General features: G+C 42.3%; 1 protein-coding gene across 1 annotated transcript in view; it reads left to right on the top strand.

The window, feature by feature from the left end:
- The window catches only part of ATP1A1 (ATPase Na+/K+ transporting subunit alpha 1), a 36778-nt gene extending 29720 nt beyond the window's left edge, over positions 1–7058 (top strand). Inside the window, exons 16-23 of the mRNA XM_069090258.1 lie at positions 495–663; positions 787–941; positions 1519–1642; positions 3195–3340; positions 3446–3576; positions 4068–4169; positions 6091–6182; positions 6720–7058. Coding sequence (XP_068946359.1) covers positions 495–663; positions 787–941; positions 1519–1642; positions 3195–3340; positions 3446–3576; positions 4068–4169; positions 6091–6182; positions 6720–6748 — 948 coding nt within the window. The 3' untranslated portion in view covers positions 6749–7058. The remainder of the gene's footprint in view (positions 1–494; positions 664–786; positions 942–1518; positions 1643–3194; positions 3341–3445; positions 3577–4067; positions 4170–6090; positions 6183–6719) is intronic.
- The last annotated feature ends 7141 nt before the right edge of the window (positions 7059–14199 follow it).

Genomic DNA, 14199 nt, shown 5'->3' with positions numbered 1-14199 from the left:
TCTGGCTTTATTGATTTCGAAAGCACTGTCAGAGAGAAGTAGAGAAAGAAAGCAGTCTGGTTCAGTAGTACACTCAGTAAGGATGCCTGGGTTGGAATTCCTTCTGCTTAGCAGAATCTCTCCCCTTTGAAAATTGATTTGAAAGTGACCGGGGGTGGCTAGGTGGGACAGTGAACAGAGCACTGGCCCTGGTATCAGGAGGACCTGAGTTCAAATCCAGCTTCAGACACTTAATACTTACAAGTCTTGTGACCTTGGGCAAGTCACTTAACCCTAATTGCCCTGCCTTTCCCCCTCTAAAAAATAAAAAAAAGGTGACCAGGAAACCCAGGCTACATTTGTAAAGCAGAAATGTGGCACATTGGAAGTGCTAGGAGAGTGACTGATAAGCATGAGACCAGTTTTGACAACCTCTACCACCCCCTGCTGGGCAGCCAGTCCCTCAAAGGTGAAGCGTCTCCTTTATTGTTAATGTTTTCCTTTTCTCTGGGCAGGGTGCTATTGTAGCTGTGACTGGGGATGGTGTGAACGATTCTCCTGCCCTTAAGAAAGCAGACATTGGAGTCGCTATGGGTATTTCTGGCTCTGATGTGTCCAAGCAGGCTGCTGATATGATCCTTCTTGATGATAACTTTGCTTCTATTGTAACTGGAGTCGAAGAAGGTACAAGAAACCCTGATGCTTCTGGCATCTGCTGGAAATCTTCCCCCATCAAAAAGATGCTCCATATTTGTTTTGTACCTGTTTTTTGACTCCTTAATGCAGCTTGATAATGCTTTTTCCTAGGTCGACTGATCTTTGATAATCTGAAAAAATCCATTGCGTATACACTGACCAGTAACATTCCAGAAATCACCCCTTTCCTCATCTTTATCATTGCAAATATTCCTCTGCCCTTGGGGACTGTCACCATTCTCTGCATTGACTTGGGCACTGACATGGTGAGTTCAGGTGACTGCTTCCACGTAGTAGAGAGCAAACATTTTGTTCCTTGGAGGATGTTAGTTACATCACGGTGGGGGTGCGGGGGGTGCTGGTGTTCTCATCCACTGCAGGGATATGTTCAGATTATCCCCCTGTCTGCTCCATAGGGAAAATAATGCTTAATCACATCAGCTGGGGTACTGATAATCTCCCTCCTTCCTCATTTTTCATAGAATCCTTGTTGGAAAGGACCTTAGAGGTCATCAGCTCCATTTCTATTGTTAATTGAGTACGTGTTTTGAATACCTCTATCCCAAAGGGAGAGCACAGCAGAAACACTTTGTATTGTGATGGCTTTCCCTTGATGTCTTTCTTGGTATCAGTGACACCTTTTTTTCAGATAGCAGGATGTCTTTTCCCTTTACAAATTAGATCAGGTAACCAGACCATAATAACCCCAGTTCTTCTAAACCAGATTGGGACGATAAGGTTACCTTAGCCTCTTGAAGCCCAAGAAAAACATTACAGCATCTCTGTGCCATGGCCCGTGCTGTCACAGCTGTAATCATGAAAGTCTGCTGTCCTTTTACCAAGGTGCCAGCTATTTCCCTGGCTTACGAGCAAGCTGAGAGTGACATCATGAAGAGACAGCCCAGAAATCCTAAAACTGACAAACTGGTGAATGAACGGCTTATTAGCATGGCCTATGGACAGATAGGTAAGTGGCAGACACAGTGTCTGTGCTGAGTTCGAAGCACCTGGGTTTTAGAGGGAGAGAGACAGACAAACTTGGACCAAAGACTTCAGTGTTTGTCCTAGATAGTCTAAAAGGGCTTTCAGAAATCTAATAAAGCCTATGGAATCTCTTCCATTCCTTATCTCAGAAAGTATCTCAAGATTAACATGTTAATTCTTGCCAAGTCACTTTCAGAGGAGTTTTGGGTTTTTTACTCAACATTTGGTATTTATTCCCTGGGGTAAGATCATGCCTGGCATTTGAGGACAGCCTCACCTCATGAAGCCCAGAAAAGAAGGCATCCATCAGAGCAGCCTTCAAATGACAGCCCTTAGTCTGAATTGGACCTTAGGCTTGCGGTGAATGCTAGAGATTAATTTCCAAGCCTGAAGAATTTGACTGGTCACATTGTAAGAAATTATCATTTCTTAGAGATGAAAATCCTGAACTATTAAGTAAGAACTGAAAGACAAAGGTTTCTTTTTTTCTCTTTCTCTGTCTCTCTATTATGTTCTCTCTTTTGCATTCTCTCTCTTTCCTTGCTGTTAAGTTCTCTCACTCTCCTTTGATTATGTACATTAAGGCATCTGGAATTTGTACCATTAGAAAGTTAGACTTTCTAGGATATTTGGTTGAGTAAAAGAACTTGCAGAGATAGCAATTATGGGCTTAAAACCACCACCACCAGGGGAAAAAATGGAGAAGTCGTATTTGGCACAGACTTAGTTGAATGGCTAAATCAATGAAAGTTTATTAAGTACTGAGGCAAAAGGCAGTCCATTCTCAAGAAACTTCGTCTTATGGATGAGCAACATGCTCATCAAATAATTCTGTACAAACAAGGTATGAAAATGGGAATGGGAAGGCACTATCATCAAAGGGAATCAGGAAAGGCTTCCTTGTGTGGGAATTTAGCTGGGACTTGCCGGGACACCTAGATGTGGGCAAGCATCCCCCCCAGCTTGGAGGATAGCCAATGAAAATGCCTGGAATATGGAGGTGTGGAGTGTGGAGATGATAGCTTGAAAAGGTCAGCTCACTCGTGCTCAGAGGCAAAAAGTGAGTCATGTAGTGGGGAGAGCTGCCCACAGAGAACAACTTTGTTCCTGTGAAATCACCCAGGAACGAACTATTTCCACCTTCCTTGGGGGGGTGGGGAGTTCTCACCATAGCTCTTAACACGCTTTTTGGAGACGCCCTGAAGTACTAGTTGCGTTATTAGTGGGCAAGTCAAGTGATCAGTGTTTCATTGTCTGAAAATAGAATTGCCTGGAATCACAGCTGGTACAGTGAAAGGAATGGTGACCAGAACGTTCAGGTGGGGCTGACTGGTTTATAGAATTAAGAAGAGAGCTTCATTACCTTATTTCCTCACCTCTGGAAGAGCAATCATCAATTCCTCCCCATGAAACCTCTCAGAGCTGCAGTGGAGATCACACAAGTTAATGTCCCTTACGTAAAAGGGCTAACCTAACACCCTTGTGAAGTATCATGGGGGTGTGACATTAACAGAGCACATTTTCCCCTTTCTCAGGGATGATCCAAGCTCTCGGAGGCTTCTTTACGTATTTTGTGATTCTGGCCGAGAATGGTTTTCTGCCCTCAGGCCTGTTAGGGATCCGAGTGGACTGGGATGACCGCTGGACGAATGATGTGGAAGACAGCTACGGTCAGCAGTGGGTAAGACCTCTTGGATGGCTTTCCTAAGACTAGGGAAGATAAGGAAGAGCGAGGTGACCGGCTTGACTGTGTCTGAACCTGTGTTTTTGTCTCCCCCTCTTTTAGACCTACGAACAGAGGAAAATAGTGGAGTTCACCTGCCACACAGCCTTCTTTGTCAGTATTGTGGTGGTGCAGTGGGCTGACTTGATCATTTGTAAGACCAGAAGGAATTCAGTCTTCCAGCAGGGAATGAAGTAAGTAGCACATGCTGAAAGGGGAGAGCTCAGGTAGAAAGTACCTCAGTGGAACACAGCCTTCGGGTGGTGCTGAGTCATCCCCTGGGGACACCAGGAGAGAATCTTTTCCATGACAGCTGGGTGGGCCCTCTTCTTCCTCCTGAGCCTATCCCCCCTCCTCACCTCAGACATAGTTTGAAGGTTTAAGGCTACATGTAGGATAGCCCTCTGTTCTTGGGCTCAACCCAACCTTAGGCACAAGGGCTGAAGTGGTCTGGGCCACTGATCTGGAGCATTCCCCTGCTTAATTCCACTGGCTGCTTAATTGTCCACTCTTCCATCATGCCTCCTTGGTTTTAAAATGAGGTGTCAGGAAGAAAAAAATGCATCATTTTCAAGTTGTTTTCTAAGGAACCTGGGGCAGTTGGGGGAAAGCTGGACATTTGGAGGTAGGGGTATTTTGTCATTGCCTCCCCACCCCCATTCAACTTTTTTTTTTCTCTCCCTAGGAACAAGATCTTAATATTTGGCCTCTTTGAAGAAACTGCCCTTGCTGCCTTCCTTTCATACTGTCCTGGAATGGGTGTTGCCCTAAGGATGTATCCCCTCAAGTAAGCTACTAGACTCAGATGATATCTACCAAAAAAATAATAAACTTTGAGATGTAGCTCTTTTTGGCGATTGCTTTCAGAACTTCTGGAAGTTTTTCTGAGTGTGCTTGCGAATGTTAGTTGTCAGGTAGTGGGTCTACCAACCCAGAGGCTGATATGGTCTCTGCTAAACTACATTGGTTTTGGGTTTGGCCTAACATGAGACTTAAAACTGTCTCTGAGACTTCCTCACCTACAACCTGTGACTGATTACACAGGACTGCTGGCCACTCTTTACTCCCTAAACAGAAAACTAGGTCTTCCCTGGACATCCATCTGCCAGCAGAAGCAGAGCTCTGTTTTTGCCCCACAAACCAGAGGTTCTCTAATCTGATTTTTTTTTTTTTTTAAGCAATCAGGGTTAAGTAACTTGCTCAAGGTTACACGGCCAGTTATTTCTGGGTGTGGTGCTAAGTATCTGAACCCAGATTTGATCCCCAGGTTATCCCAACACTGGAGCCAGCGCTCTTACTCTCTGAGCCACCTGGCCGCCCCTCTAATCTGATTTTTAACCTTTGACCAAAATGGAGACACGCCTAGATTATCAAGCAGTACAAATGTAGTGGTGAGTGGACTGGTATTAGAGGAGTTCATTGAGGACTGCTCTCAAGCCTAAGTATCAAGGCATTCTGCTGTTCTTAACTCCCAAAGAAGTAGGAGAGCTTCCTCTGGGAAATCAATGGCAGCAGCAGTATTGGTCTTCATTAGACCACATGGCACTGTAGTGGGGAACCCAGTAGCAGGTCTCTGTTAGAGATCAGTCTTTGCTTACCTTTTAGTCTTCCTGAACTAATTCCATTTGTATTAGCACAGGGAAGGAGTCACACTTTTCTGAAATTATAAAATTCTCTGTGGAGTTTTAAACCCCTCCAAGGACTTTACTTGCAATTTTGTTGATGTTGCTAAGGGAGACCATGGATGGATTCTTCCGCTTACTGTACTTATCTGTAAAATGATGATACTTGCCCCACAAGATTGTTGGTATTCAAATGTGTGTGTGTGTGTGTGTGTGTGTGTGTGTGTTTGTTATAGCACTATGGGCAAACTTATAAAGTGCCATATTAACGTCAGCTGTCCTTACTGTGATGATACTGGTAAACTGTTTTTGTCACTACAATGTATAGTTCTCCCACATTTATTTTAAAATGAATTCCTTTGCCTGGGATCAGTATAGAGGAAAGTAACAGGGACATTCCTTTAAAATTTGGCCAGGATTTTGTCCAGGGTCCAACTAATGAGCTGGAGAAAAATCCCCACCCCCCCAATTTTCCCATAACATATGGGTTTTAGCATCCCCAGACTTCAGACTTGGAGCCTATTATCAGTCAGTAAACATTTATTAAGTGCCTTCTATATGCCGGGCACTGGACTAAGTGCCAAGGATACAAATAAAAAGAAAGCTCCATATCCCTCGAGGCTACTATGACTCCGGTTGACTAGGCCATAGTTCCAAGGTTCAGAAGGCCAGCAGATGAAGCAAATAATTGTTCAACTTCCAAAAAGAATTTTAATGGGATCATCACAAAATTAGCAACAGAAAACATGCCCAAATCTCTTCCCATCATGAAGAATAAGCTAAAAATAGAATAAAATCAAAAAAGGCTAAGTAAACCCCGTGACCTGATTTCCTTTAGTGAAGTGTCCTTTTAGGCCTGAGGCATGGAGCTCAATGCTTATTTCTGTTAGCTTTTCTATTTAACCCTATCTCAATGTGACTCTTTGTTGTGTGTTGTGCATATCCAGGAGTGTCATTAGGGTGTCCTAATGAGGAAGGGTTTCATCATTGCTTGACAGAAGCACATGACTTCTGTCCTACTTACTTCTTCTTTCTTCTCCCTTATGTAGTCAAGAGTGTGCATAACTTATTTGATTCTATTTCTAGACCAACTTGGTGGTTCTGTGCCTTCCCTTACTCTCTCCTTATCTTCGTGTATGATGAAGTCAGAAAGTTAATCATCAGGAGGAGCCCTGGTGGTAAGGACGTTTTTATTATGATTGGGGAGTGGGAGGCAGGTGGTGCCATCTTGGATTTGCCTTTAAAAGGTCTGTGTTCTCTGAACACAGGGACCTGTGAATCTTAACAATTGGGTGTGTTTGGTAGGAACCAGTCCCAACACTTGCTCATAAGGATGTCTGAGCTTAACTGAACTTTAAGTGTCTTTTCATCCATAGGAATGTTAAGGATCCAGTAGCATCCACTGGCTTTGAAATGCAAAGGTCTAATTTGATAACTGTCAGAATTTACAATTAAACCCTATTTCCAGAGAGAGTTCGTTTTTATTTTGAAAGGAGATTTGGCAGGGAAATTTAGAGTGCACTCTGAGTTTGGGGACAGGCTCCATCCCTAAAGCTTAGCTTTGCTTATTTATGCTGATAATCCTCACCTTGTGGTTTGTTTTTACTTAAATAAGAGTTCTCAATCAGAGCTAACGGCTTTTTTTTTTTCTTCCTTTTTCCCCCAACCCCTGTGCCCGTGTGTGTCTGTGCCTGTCTGCTCCTGCACTTTTCCAGGCTGGGTGGAGAAAGAAACCTACTACTAGCCCCCCTGTACTGCATGTCGTGGGTCCTTCCACATATTCCACATCCATCACCGCCTCTTTGTGTAATTCAGTCTTGGAATTCAGAATTTTACCCTGGTAGGAAAGAACCAAAGCATGTGGGGAAAGCAAATGTGTTCTGGAATGAAGCATGTAGATATGGGGGGGAGGGGGGATGGGGCTGCCTGTATACATCCGTCTATGGGAAGGTTTTTATGTGCCTTTTTGTTTTTGTAAAAAAGGAAAAACCGGAAAGACTGAAAGAATACATTTTATATCTGGATTTTTACAATAAAGATGGATTATAACTGAATGATTCCTGTCTTTTTTTAGGGGGGAGTTGGGGAGGAGATGCCTGCTTTTGGCACAAATACTTGTGATTTGGAGTTGGCTTACTTTGTCTTGGAAAGATGAGTGGGTTCACTTGACCCCATTTTCAGATGTCATCTCTGTCATTAGAGACACGAGCTCACATTGGTTCCCTTAGATCCATTCAGTCCTATAGCTGTAAAGTTCCTACTTAGTATGCTGCTCACATAGCCTCCAAAGGAAATTTGCAAAAGGAATTTCCAATTCTGAATAGCCTGGAATATCTGCCACATTATTGACTTTTTCCCTCAATTCCTATAGGCCTTGGATTAAGGGCTATTCACTATGGATTCCATACTCCAAGGGTTTTTATTACTGATTTCATTATTTATAACTTCTGATAGAAACTTCACTGAAATCATTAAGAAACACCTGCTTCCTTGACACCCAGTCAGAGAATCCCTTTGGACTATGACCCACTCAGTACCCATTAGAAAAATGGTCATCCAGATTTCCCAGTTGGCCAAAAATAGAATTAGTATTCTGATGTCTGACTCCAAGGTAGGGCCCATTCTGTGTCACCTTTCTTCTCTAGGAATTAGTAAGAGTTTCTCATGAAAATAACAAGGCCTTGTTGGCAAGAGCCCCCAGGACTAGTACACAATGTGTTCTTTTTTGTTGTCCCGGAGAAAGAACAGAGTTTGTGGCATATACACTGCCCGTCACAGAACACCTTTCCCATCATAATTTTCTACCTAGGCAACAGTGACTTTTAAAGAATGCCTTTTAATCAGTGACCACACCCACCTTATATAAGAAAGAAATCAGATGAAACTAAATTTTCACAACCTAGGAAAAATTCATTCATTCACAGGTGCTGTGACCATCTTCTTCTGGGAGGTTTGGATTCAGTCAAAGGGCTACACTTGAGGACTTAGATGGCCACATGTGACCTTGAGGGCACAGGTTCCTCCACCCCTGGCTTAGGGCATGGGCAGAAATAATACTAAATAGTTTAAGAGCACAAGAATTAGATGGAATGTAAAATGTGTCTACAAAGCAGAGGTCACTCCTAGTTGGACAGTGAGCATTAGGTATTTGCATTGTGCTAAGTGCTATGGCTAGAAATGTAAGCAAGACATTCTAATGAATATGAGGGGGGATGATAGAAGGGAGGGCAGATTGAGGTAGAAGATAGTCAGAAGCATGTACTTGAGAAGGGACAGGGTCAAAGGGGAAAATAAATGGTGGGTGGGATGGGATGGAGGGAAATAAGGTTTTTCACAATATGACTACTATGGAAATGGTTTGCATAACTACATGTGTATAACCTATATTGAATTGTTTGTCTTCTCAATGGGGGTGAGTGAAGAGGGAAGAAGGGAGAGAATGTGGAACTCAAAAGTTTTAAAAGCAAATGTTAAAAAGTTGTTTTTACACACAACAGGAAAATAAGATGCTGGCAATGGGGTATAGAAATCTGTCTTGCCCTAAAAGAAGTGGGGGGGGGGGCAAGAAAGGGGATGGGGAGATAGAAAAGAGGCAGACTGGGGAAAGGGCCATTTTGGGGTGGGGGGGAGGAAATTTGGAACGATCTTGTGGAGATGAATGTTGAAAACTAAAAATTAAAAAAAAAATCTGAAAACTAAAGTGTCTGCTGAGAAATAAGTTATGATTGAAATCAAGCCTTGCTGGAACCCATCCTGAAATAGTGAGGAGGTGGTCAATTATGGAAAACATAGGTGAGATGGAAACATTGATTCCTGGTGGAAGGCACTAACTGCATAAGCAAAGGCACATTGCAGGGATGAGTGTTTGCATTTAGCCCACTTAGAGACCATGAAGGGATGTGACCAAAGAGCTAGCCTTGGATCCAAAGCCCTTGCCTGGTATATACTAGCTACCATCACCCTGGACAAGTCATTTCCTCTGATATAACTCTCATGTTATTGAAGTTTACCACCCTTCACTGGTGAGGGGATTTCCTTATGTCACCAAAATAGAAAAAACAAAAACTTAGCTCTCCCACCTAAAAGCTCCCACCCTTGAAGAAATTATATTGCAATGGGGATGAGGAAATTTTTAAAGATAAGATTGAGAGGGTATTGATTTACAGTAATTGAAGAAGTGGAGGAGGGAGAAATAAAGACTACTCCAAGGTTTTGTGGGTAATTGGAGGGCCATTATCAAAGAGAAGGAAGAAAACAGAATTGAGGTGGGGATATAAGGAAGAAATTATTTTGGTCTGGATATTTAAAAAAAAATCTTACAAAGAGACAAGTAGATGTCCAGAAACTGATTGTTATTAATTTCATAGGAGCAAGGTCTTAAGCTCAGTGACCCAATAAAGTATGTTAAGAATAATGAGGCAGGGCCCAGTCCTTAGATTTGAGTTTTTTTGGAGGGCAATTGGGGTTAAGTGCCTTGCCCAAGGTCCCATGGCTAGTTAGTATTAAGTGTCTGAGGCCAGATTTGAACTCAGGTCCTCCTGACTCCAGGGCCGGTGCTGTATTCACTACTCCACTTAGCCACCCCTCAGTCCTTAGATTTGAAACTAAATTTTCAGAGAGACCGGGCTTTGGAAAATCCTTTGCCTTCTTGTCACATGTAGATTTTAAAGAAGAAATTGGTTTTACAAAGATAGGGTTCATTTCTTAGAGGTGATGGAAACTTCAGAATTCTTGGGATACATGAAAATTCTAGCTGGAAAAGAGCCTTACAAATGTAACTAGTAAGTGACCTTGGCCAAGTCCCTTAACCTCTGTCTGCCTTAGTTTCCTCATCTGTAAAATGAGGATTATAACAGTACCTACCTTTCAGAGTTGAGAGGAATAAGTGAAATAATATTTGTAAACTTCTTGCCATAGAGCCTGTCATATAGTAGGCGCTGTATAATAAATTTTTGAAGAAGTCATTCCTATTTGGTTGTGCTAAATGGTCTCTGGGGTTTCTTTCCACTCTGAAATTCTTTGTATGATGCACTACCTAATTCACAGGGCTATTACAAAGTTCACTCAAGAAAATGATGACAATAACCATCAGTTACAAATATCTTATTTGATCCTCACAGTAACCCCGAGAGGTAGGTGCTATGATTATCCTCATTTTACAGAGAAGGAAACTGAGGCAGTCAGAGCTTAAGTGACTTGCCCAGGGTCACACAGTGTCTGAGACCAGATGTGAACTCATCCTTACATCCTATCCTTACTCCAAGTCAGGCCCTACCTAGCACTTTGTAAAACATTGTACAGACCTAAAGCTTACATAGACGTGAAATTGTAAATGTGGTTGGGTGAGAGTTGGTAATTACGGTAATACCTGAGTATTTCAAGTTGTGCAGTTGCTTGTATGTTGCCTCTCCCATTAGACTATTAGCTCTTTGAGGTACTTAACACAGTACTCAACACAGAAATGCTTAATGACCGACTACTATGATCATTCTAACAATTCTTCTTCCCCACCCCCATGCCCAACTCCTTTCCTCTGCTAACAGAGGAGAACCTTTGCTTCTCCTGCTTCCATACCTAAAGGAAGATAATAATAATTCACATTTCTATTGCATTTGAAAGTTTGTAAAACTCCTTCCTTACCAACAAGCCTGTGAGGTTTTATTATCCCTATCACACAGTTGGGGAAACTGAGGCTTTGGCAGATAGAGACACTTGTTCGGTTTCTGGGAGCAGATTCTGAACCTCAATCTGCTGGCCCCAGGTGCAGAGAGCACTTTTCACTGTCACACCCTGTGAGTCTAGGCACTACTACTACTCAGAATAGGTCCAAGGATCCCAAGAGGCTCTCAGTTCCAAAGGGGATGTTTTGTGTACCTGAGCAGTTAAAGACGAAAACTGGTTTTATGAGCCAAAAAATAGAAGCAGTCATCTGACCCAGGGCACGTTTAAAAAGAACAAACTAACCCCCAGGAAAGTTAGACTGATAATCATGGAAAGTTTCTTGGAAATGAAACTCACTCGGCTAAAAGGTTAGGCCACTGGCCTTGCCCCCAGGTGCTGCAGCTCATCCTGCCCCAGCTCAAAGACGAGGAAGTGACAGTTTAGGAGCTTTAATCCTTAGCTAATTTATGCAATTGGCCTCTGGCTAATACACGCCCTGCTGGCTTTTGAAGGCAAGTGCTTCTTGACTTAAATAGTAGTTGTTTAGAAATCATTACACATAGAATCATGAAGGGTTATGAGATCAATTAGTCTGGCCTGTCCATTTTATAGCTCAGGAAAAGTGAAAGCAGTTTGAGAACTGAACAAAAGCTGCTCTCCCACTTTACTAGCTACATGACCTTGGGTGAGACACCTAGTTTCGTAATCCCCAGTTTTCTCATCAGTAAAATGGGTACGAGTTTTTGCATTACCTACCTTAAGGTTATTACTTTGTAAACTCCAAAGTGGTACCTAAATGTGACTATATGTTGACGTGTCCATGGAGCACCCAAGTTAATTGTAGAGGCAAGATCTGAACCCAAGCCAACTGGACTCCTGGTGCAGTGGACTTTGTGTGGGTTCATTTAATCTTCCTTTGTTTGAAATTTTACACATCTGCTTTGACTCAGTTCCCATAAAATAAATACAAGATCCTTTTCAAAAGCCTTTTCTTTACTCCTCTTGCTATATAAATTTTTTAAAAAATCATTTTTAATCAGTTAAAAATTTAAAAGATAATAAAAATTAACTAGTTGCCAATAATACACTTATTACATTTTGGGGGGGCTAACCAACTGTCATGTGAACATTTTACCAGAGTGTGTGTGTGTGTGTGTGTGTGTGTGTGTGTGTGTGTGTGTGTGTGTGTGTAAAACTGCACTGAGACTTCTGACATAACCTTGCATAAAACTGACGGGTCAATTGTCAGACGCCATGCTTCAGATAACTTGATTTCTTTTCCCCCCTCTCGCTCTGTTTCATTTTTATTTACATTTATTTCCAAATATGCCTCTCTCTTCTCTACCCTTGCAACAAACCATTAGGCTTTCTACTGCACCATGCTAGCTCACATTTTGTTATCTGATTCTCCAAATCCCCTAATTTCTACTTGCATGTATCATGGTTTCTGAGTATACCTATGCCCCTTTGCTTCTATCAGAAAGGCCTGCTAAATATTTTTCCAGGGCCCATATCCAAATGATCCTCTCTCTCAGTACAATGAGGTCTTTTCTGTATGACCCTCTCCCAGAGGAGTTGGCATCATACACCTAGAAAAGGTGCCAATGGCCTGTGCTTCATCATTTGCATGGTGTGACAATCACAGAAGGCCCAAACTAAAAGGTCCTTGGGACAAGAGACTATAGAATGTCAGGCCTGGAAGGGACTTTAACGATCATGTTGTCCATTTGACAGGTGAGGAAGATGATGGGGGAATTACAGTAGGAGATATTTCTCATACCAAGAGCCCATACTTCAGATGCCACTAACTCCCACACAACTGCTCAGTCCAAGGGGGAGATCTGGTTTCCTGAAGTTGATGTTACCGCATTCTTCTTGTTAATCTCCCTATGGTGGACATTCATACCAGGAATCCTTGGCCTGGTGCATATTTGGGGTGGGGAGGGGTCCTCCCCTAAAAATGTAGCAAGTGAGGGACAGTCACGGTCAAGGTCAATGTATTCATAATAAGGACGTCCTGACTGCCTCCTTAAAGCCCTTCAGTGTTTTCAAAAAGGACTTCCCTTCTCTTGAACAGGCCTGGAAAACTGAGCTGGAGGTATGCCTCCTGGTAAGCTATCAACATTGTGGTGTCTTGACCTGAGATGAACTGTAAGCACAAGAATGCATAGTGGGAGAGAGAGAGAGACAGAGGCAGAGACAGAGATTGAGACAGACACAGAGACAGAGAGAGACAGAGAATGAGAGAAAAGTGAAGAGGAGAGAAGAGGGAAGACAAGAAGAGAAGGGGAGGGAAAAGGGGAAAGGAGGGGAGGAAAGAGGAAGGGAGAGGAGAGAAGGGAAGGGAAGAGGAAAGGAGGGGAGGGGAGGACAGAGGAGGGCAGAGGAGAGGAGAGGAGAAGAATGTAGAGGAGAGAAGAAGGGAGGAGAGAATGGAGAAGAAAGGAGAGAAGAGGAGAAAGAGGAAGGGAAAGAGAGACAGAGACAGGGAGAAAACTCACCATGCCACATTCTGAGGGTACAGATAGAAGCAAGCAAGACAATCTTTGCCCTCAAGGAGGCTATATTCTAATGGGTTAAGACGATACTTAAGGAGAGAGGAACATGCAAAGACATATTTCATATAAAGTAAGAGCATATGTCAGATACAGTAAAAGCTCCATTATTAGATGGAGTCCATATCATCTGAGGGGAGAGGAAGGTGATAGCCAAAGCAGAGAAGGTATGGGAGAGTGGACTGGGAAGTTAAGTACGTTAATGTGATGATTTTGTTATACTTCAAACACATAATAATAAAATAGGAAGTTTATTGACATTTAGTATACAAATATCAATATAATCAACAACAGTTTATACTTATACAGCTAGGTAGTACAGTGGATAGATCACCAGGCCTAGAGTCAGGAAGACCTGAGTTCAAATCCAGCTTTAGACACTTACTAGCTTTGTGACCCTGGGCAAGTCACTTAACTCTGCCTCAGTTTCCTTATCTATAAAATGAGCTGGAGAAGGAAATGGCAAACCACACCAGTATCTCTGCCAAGAAAATCCCAAGTGGGGTCATGGGGAGTCAGACACAACTGAAAATGACTGAACGAGAAATTCAGCACTTTCTTAATTATAGCATATCTCAAAAAAACATAGTAAAGTAGACCAATGAGGAAACTATGCTCAAAGAATAAATTGTTCAAGGAGAAGTAGCAAGAGTGGCTCGACTTGGAATGAGGAAGAACTGGGTTCAAATCCAACCTCCAACACTTACTAGTGGTGTGACAAAGGCAGTATGGGACAGTTAAAACAGGATATGAGTTCAAATCCTACCTTTTCTGCTTCCTGCCTGAATCTCAGTTCCTCATTTATAAACCTGAAATAATAATTATGCCTACATGACAAGATTATTGTAAGGATCAAATGAGATAATGTATGTAAAAAATTCTTTGCTAACTTAAAAAGCATTTCCTAAATGTTAATTACTATCCAGCAGAATTTAAGTTCTTTGACAAGAGTTACTGCTTTTCATTTTTGACATTGTGT

This window comes from Petaurus breviceps, unplaced genomic scaffold (assembly GCF_028583685.1).
Source record: "Petaurus breviceps papuanus isolate PSGF00001 unplaced genomic scaffold, PetGlider_PUasm1.0 186, whole genome shotgun sequence".
In the NCBI taxonomy this organism is placed as follows: domain Eukaryota; kingdom Metazoa; phylum Chordata; class Mammalia; order Diprotodontia; family Petauridae; genus Petaurus; species Petaurus breviceps.
The sequence above is the reverse complement of the archived record's forward strand: the minus strand, read 5'-3'. Positions and strand labels throughout refer to the sequence as shown.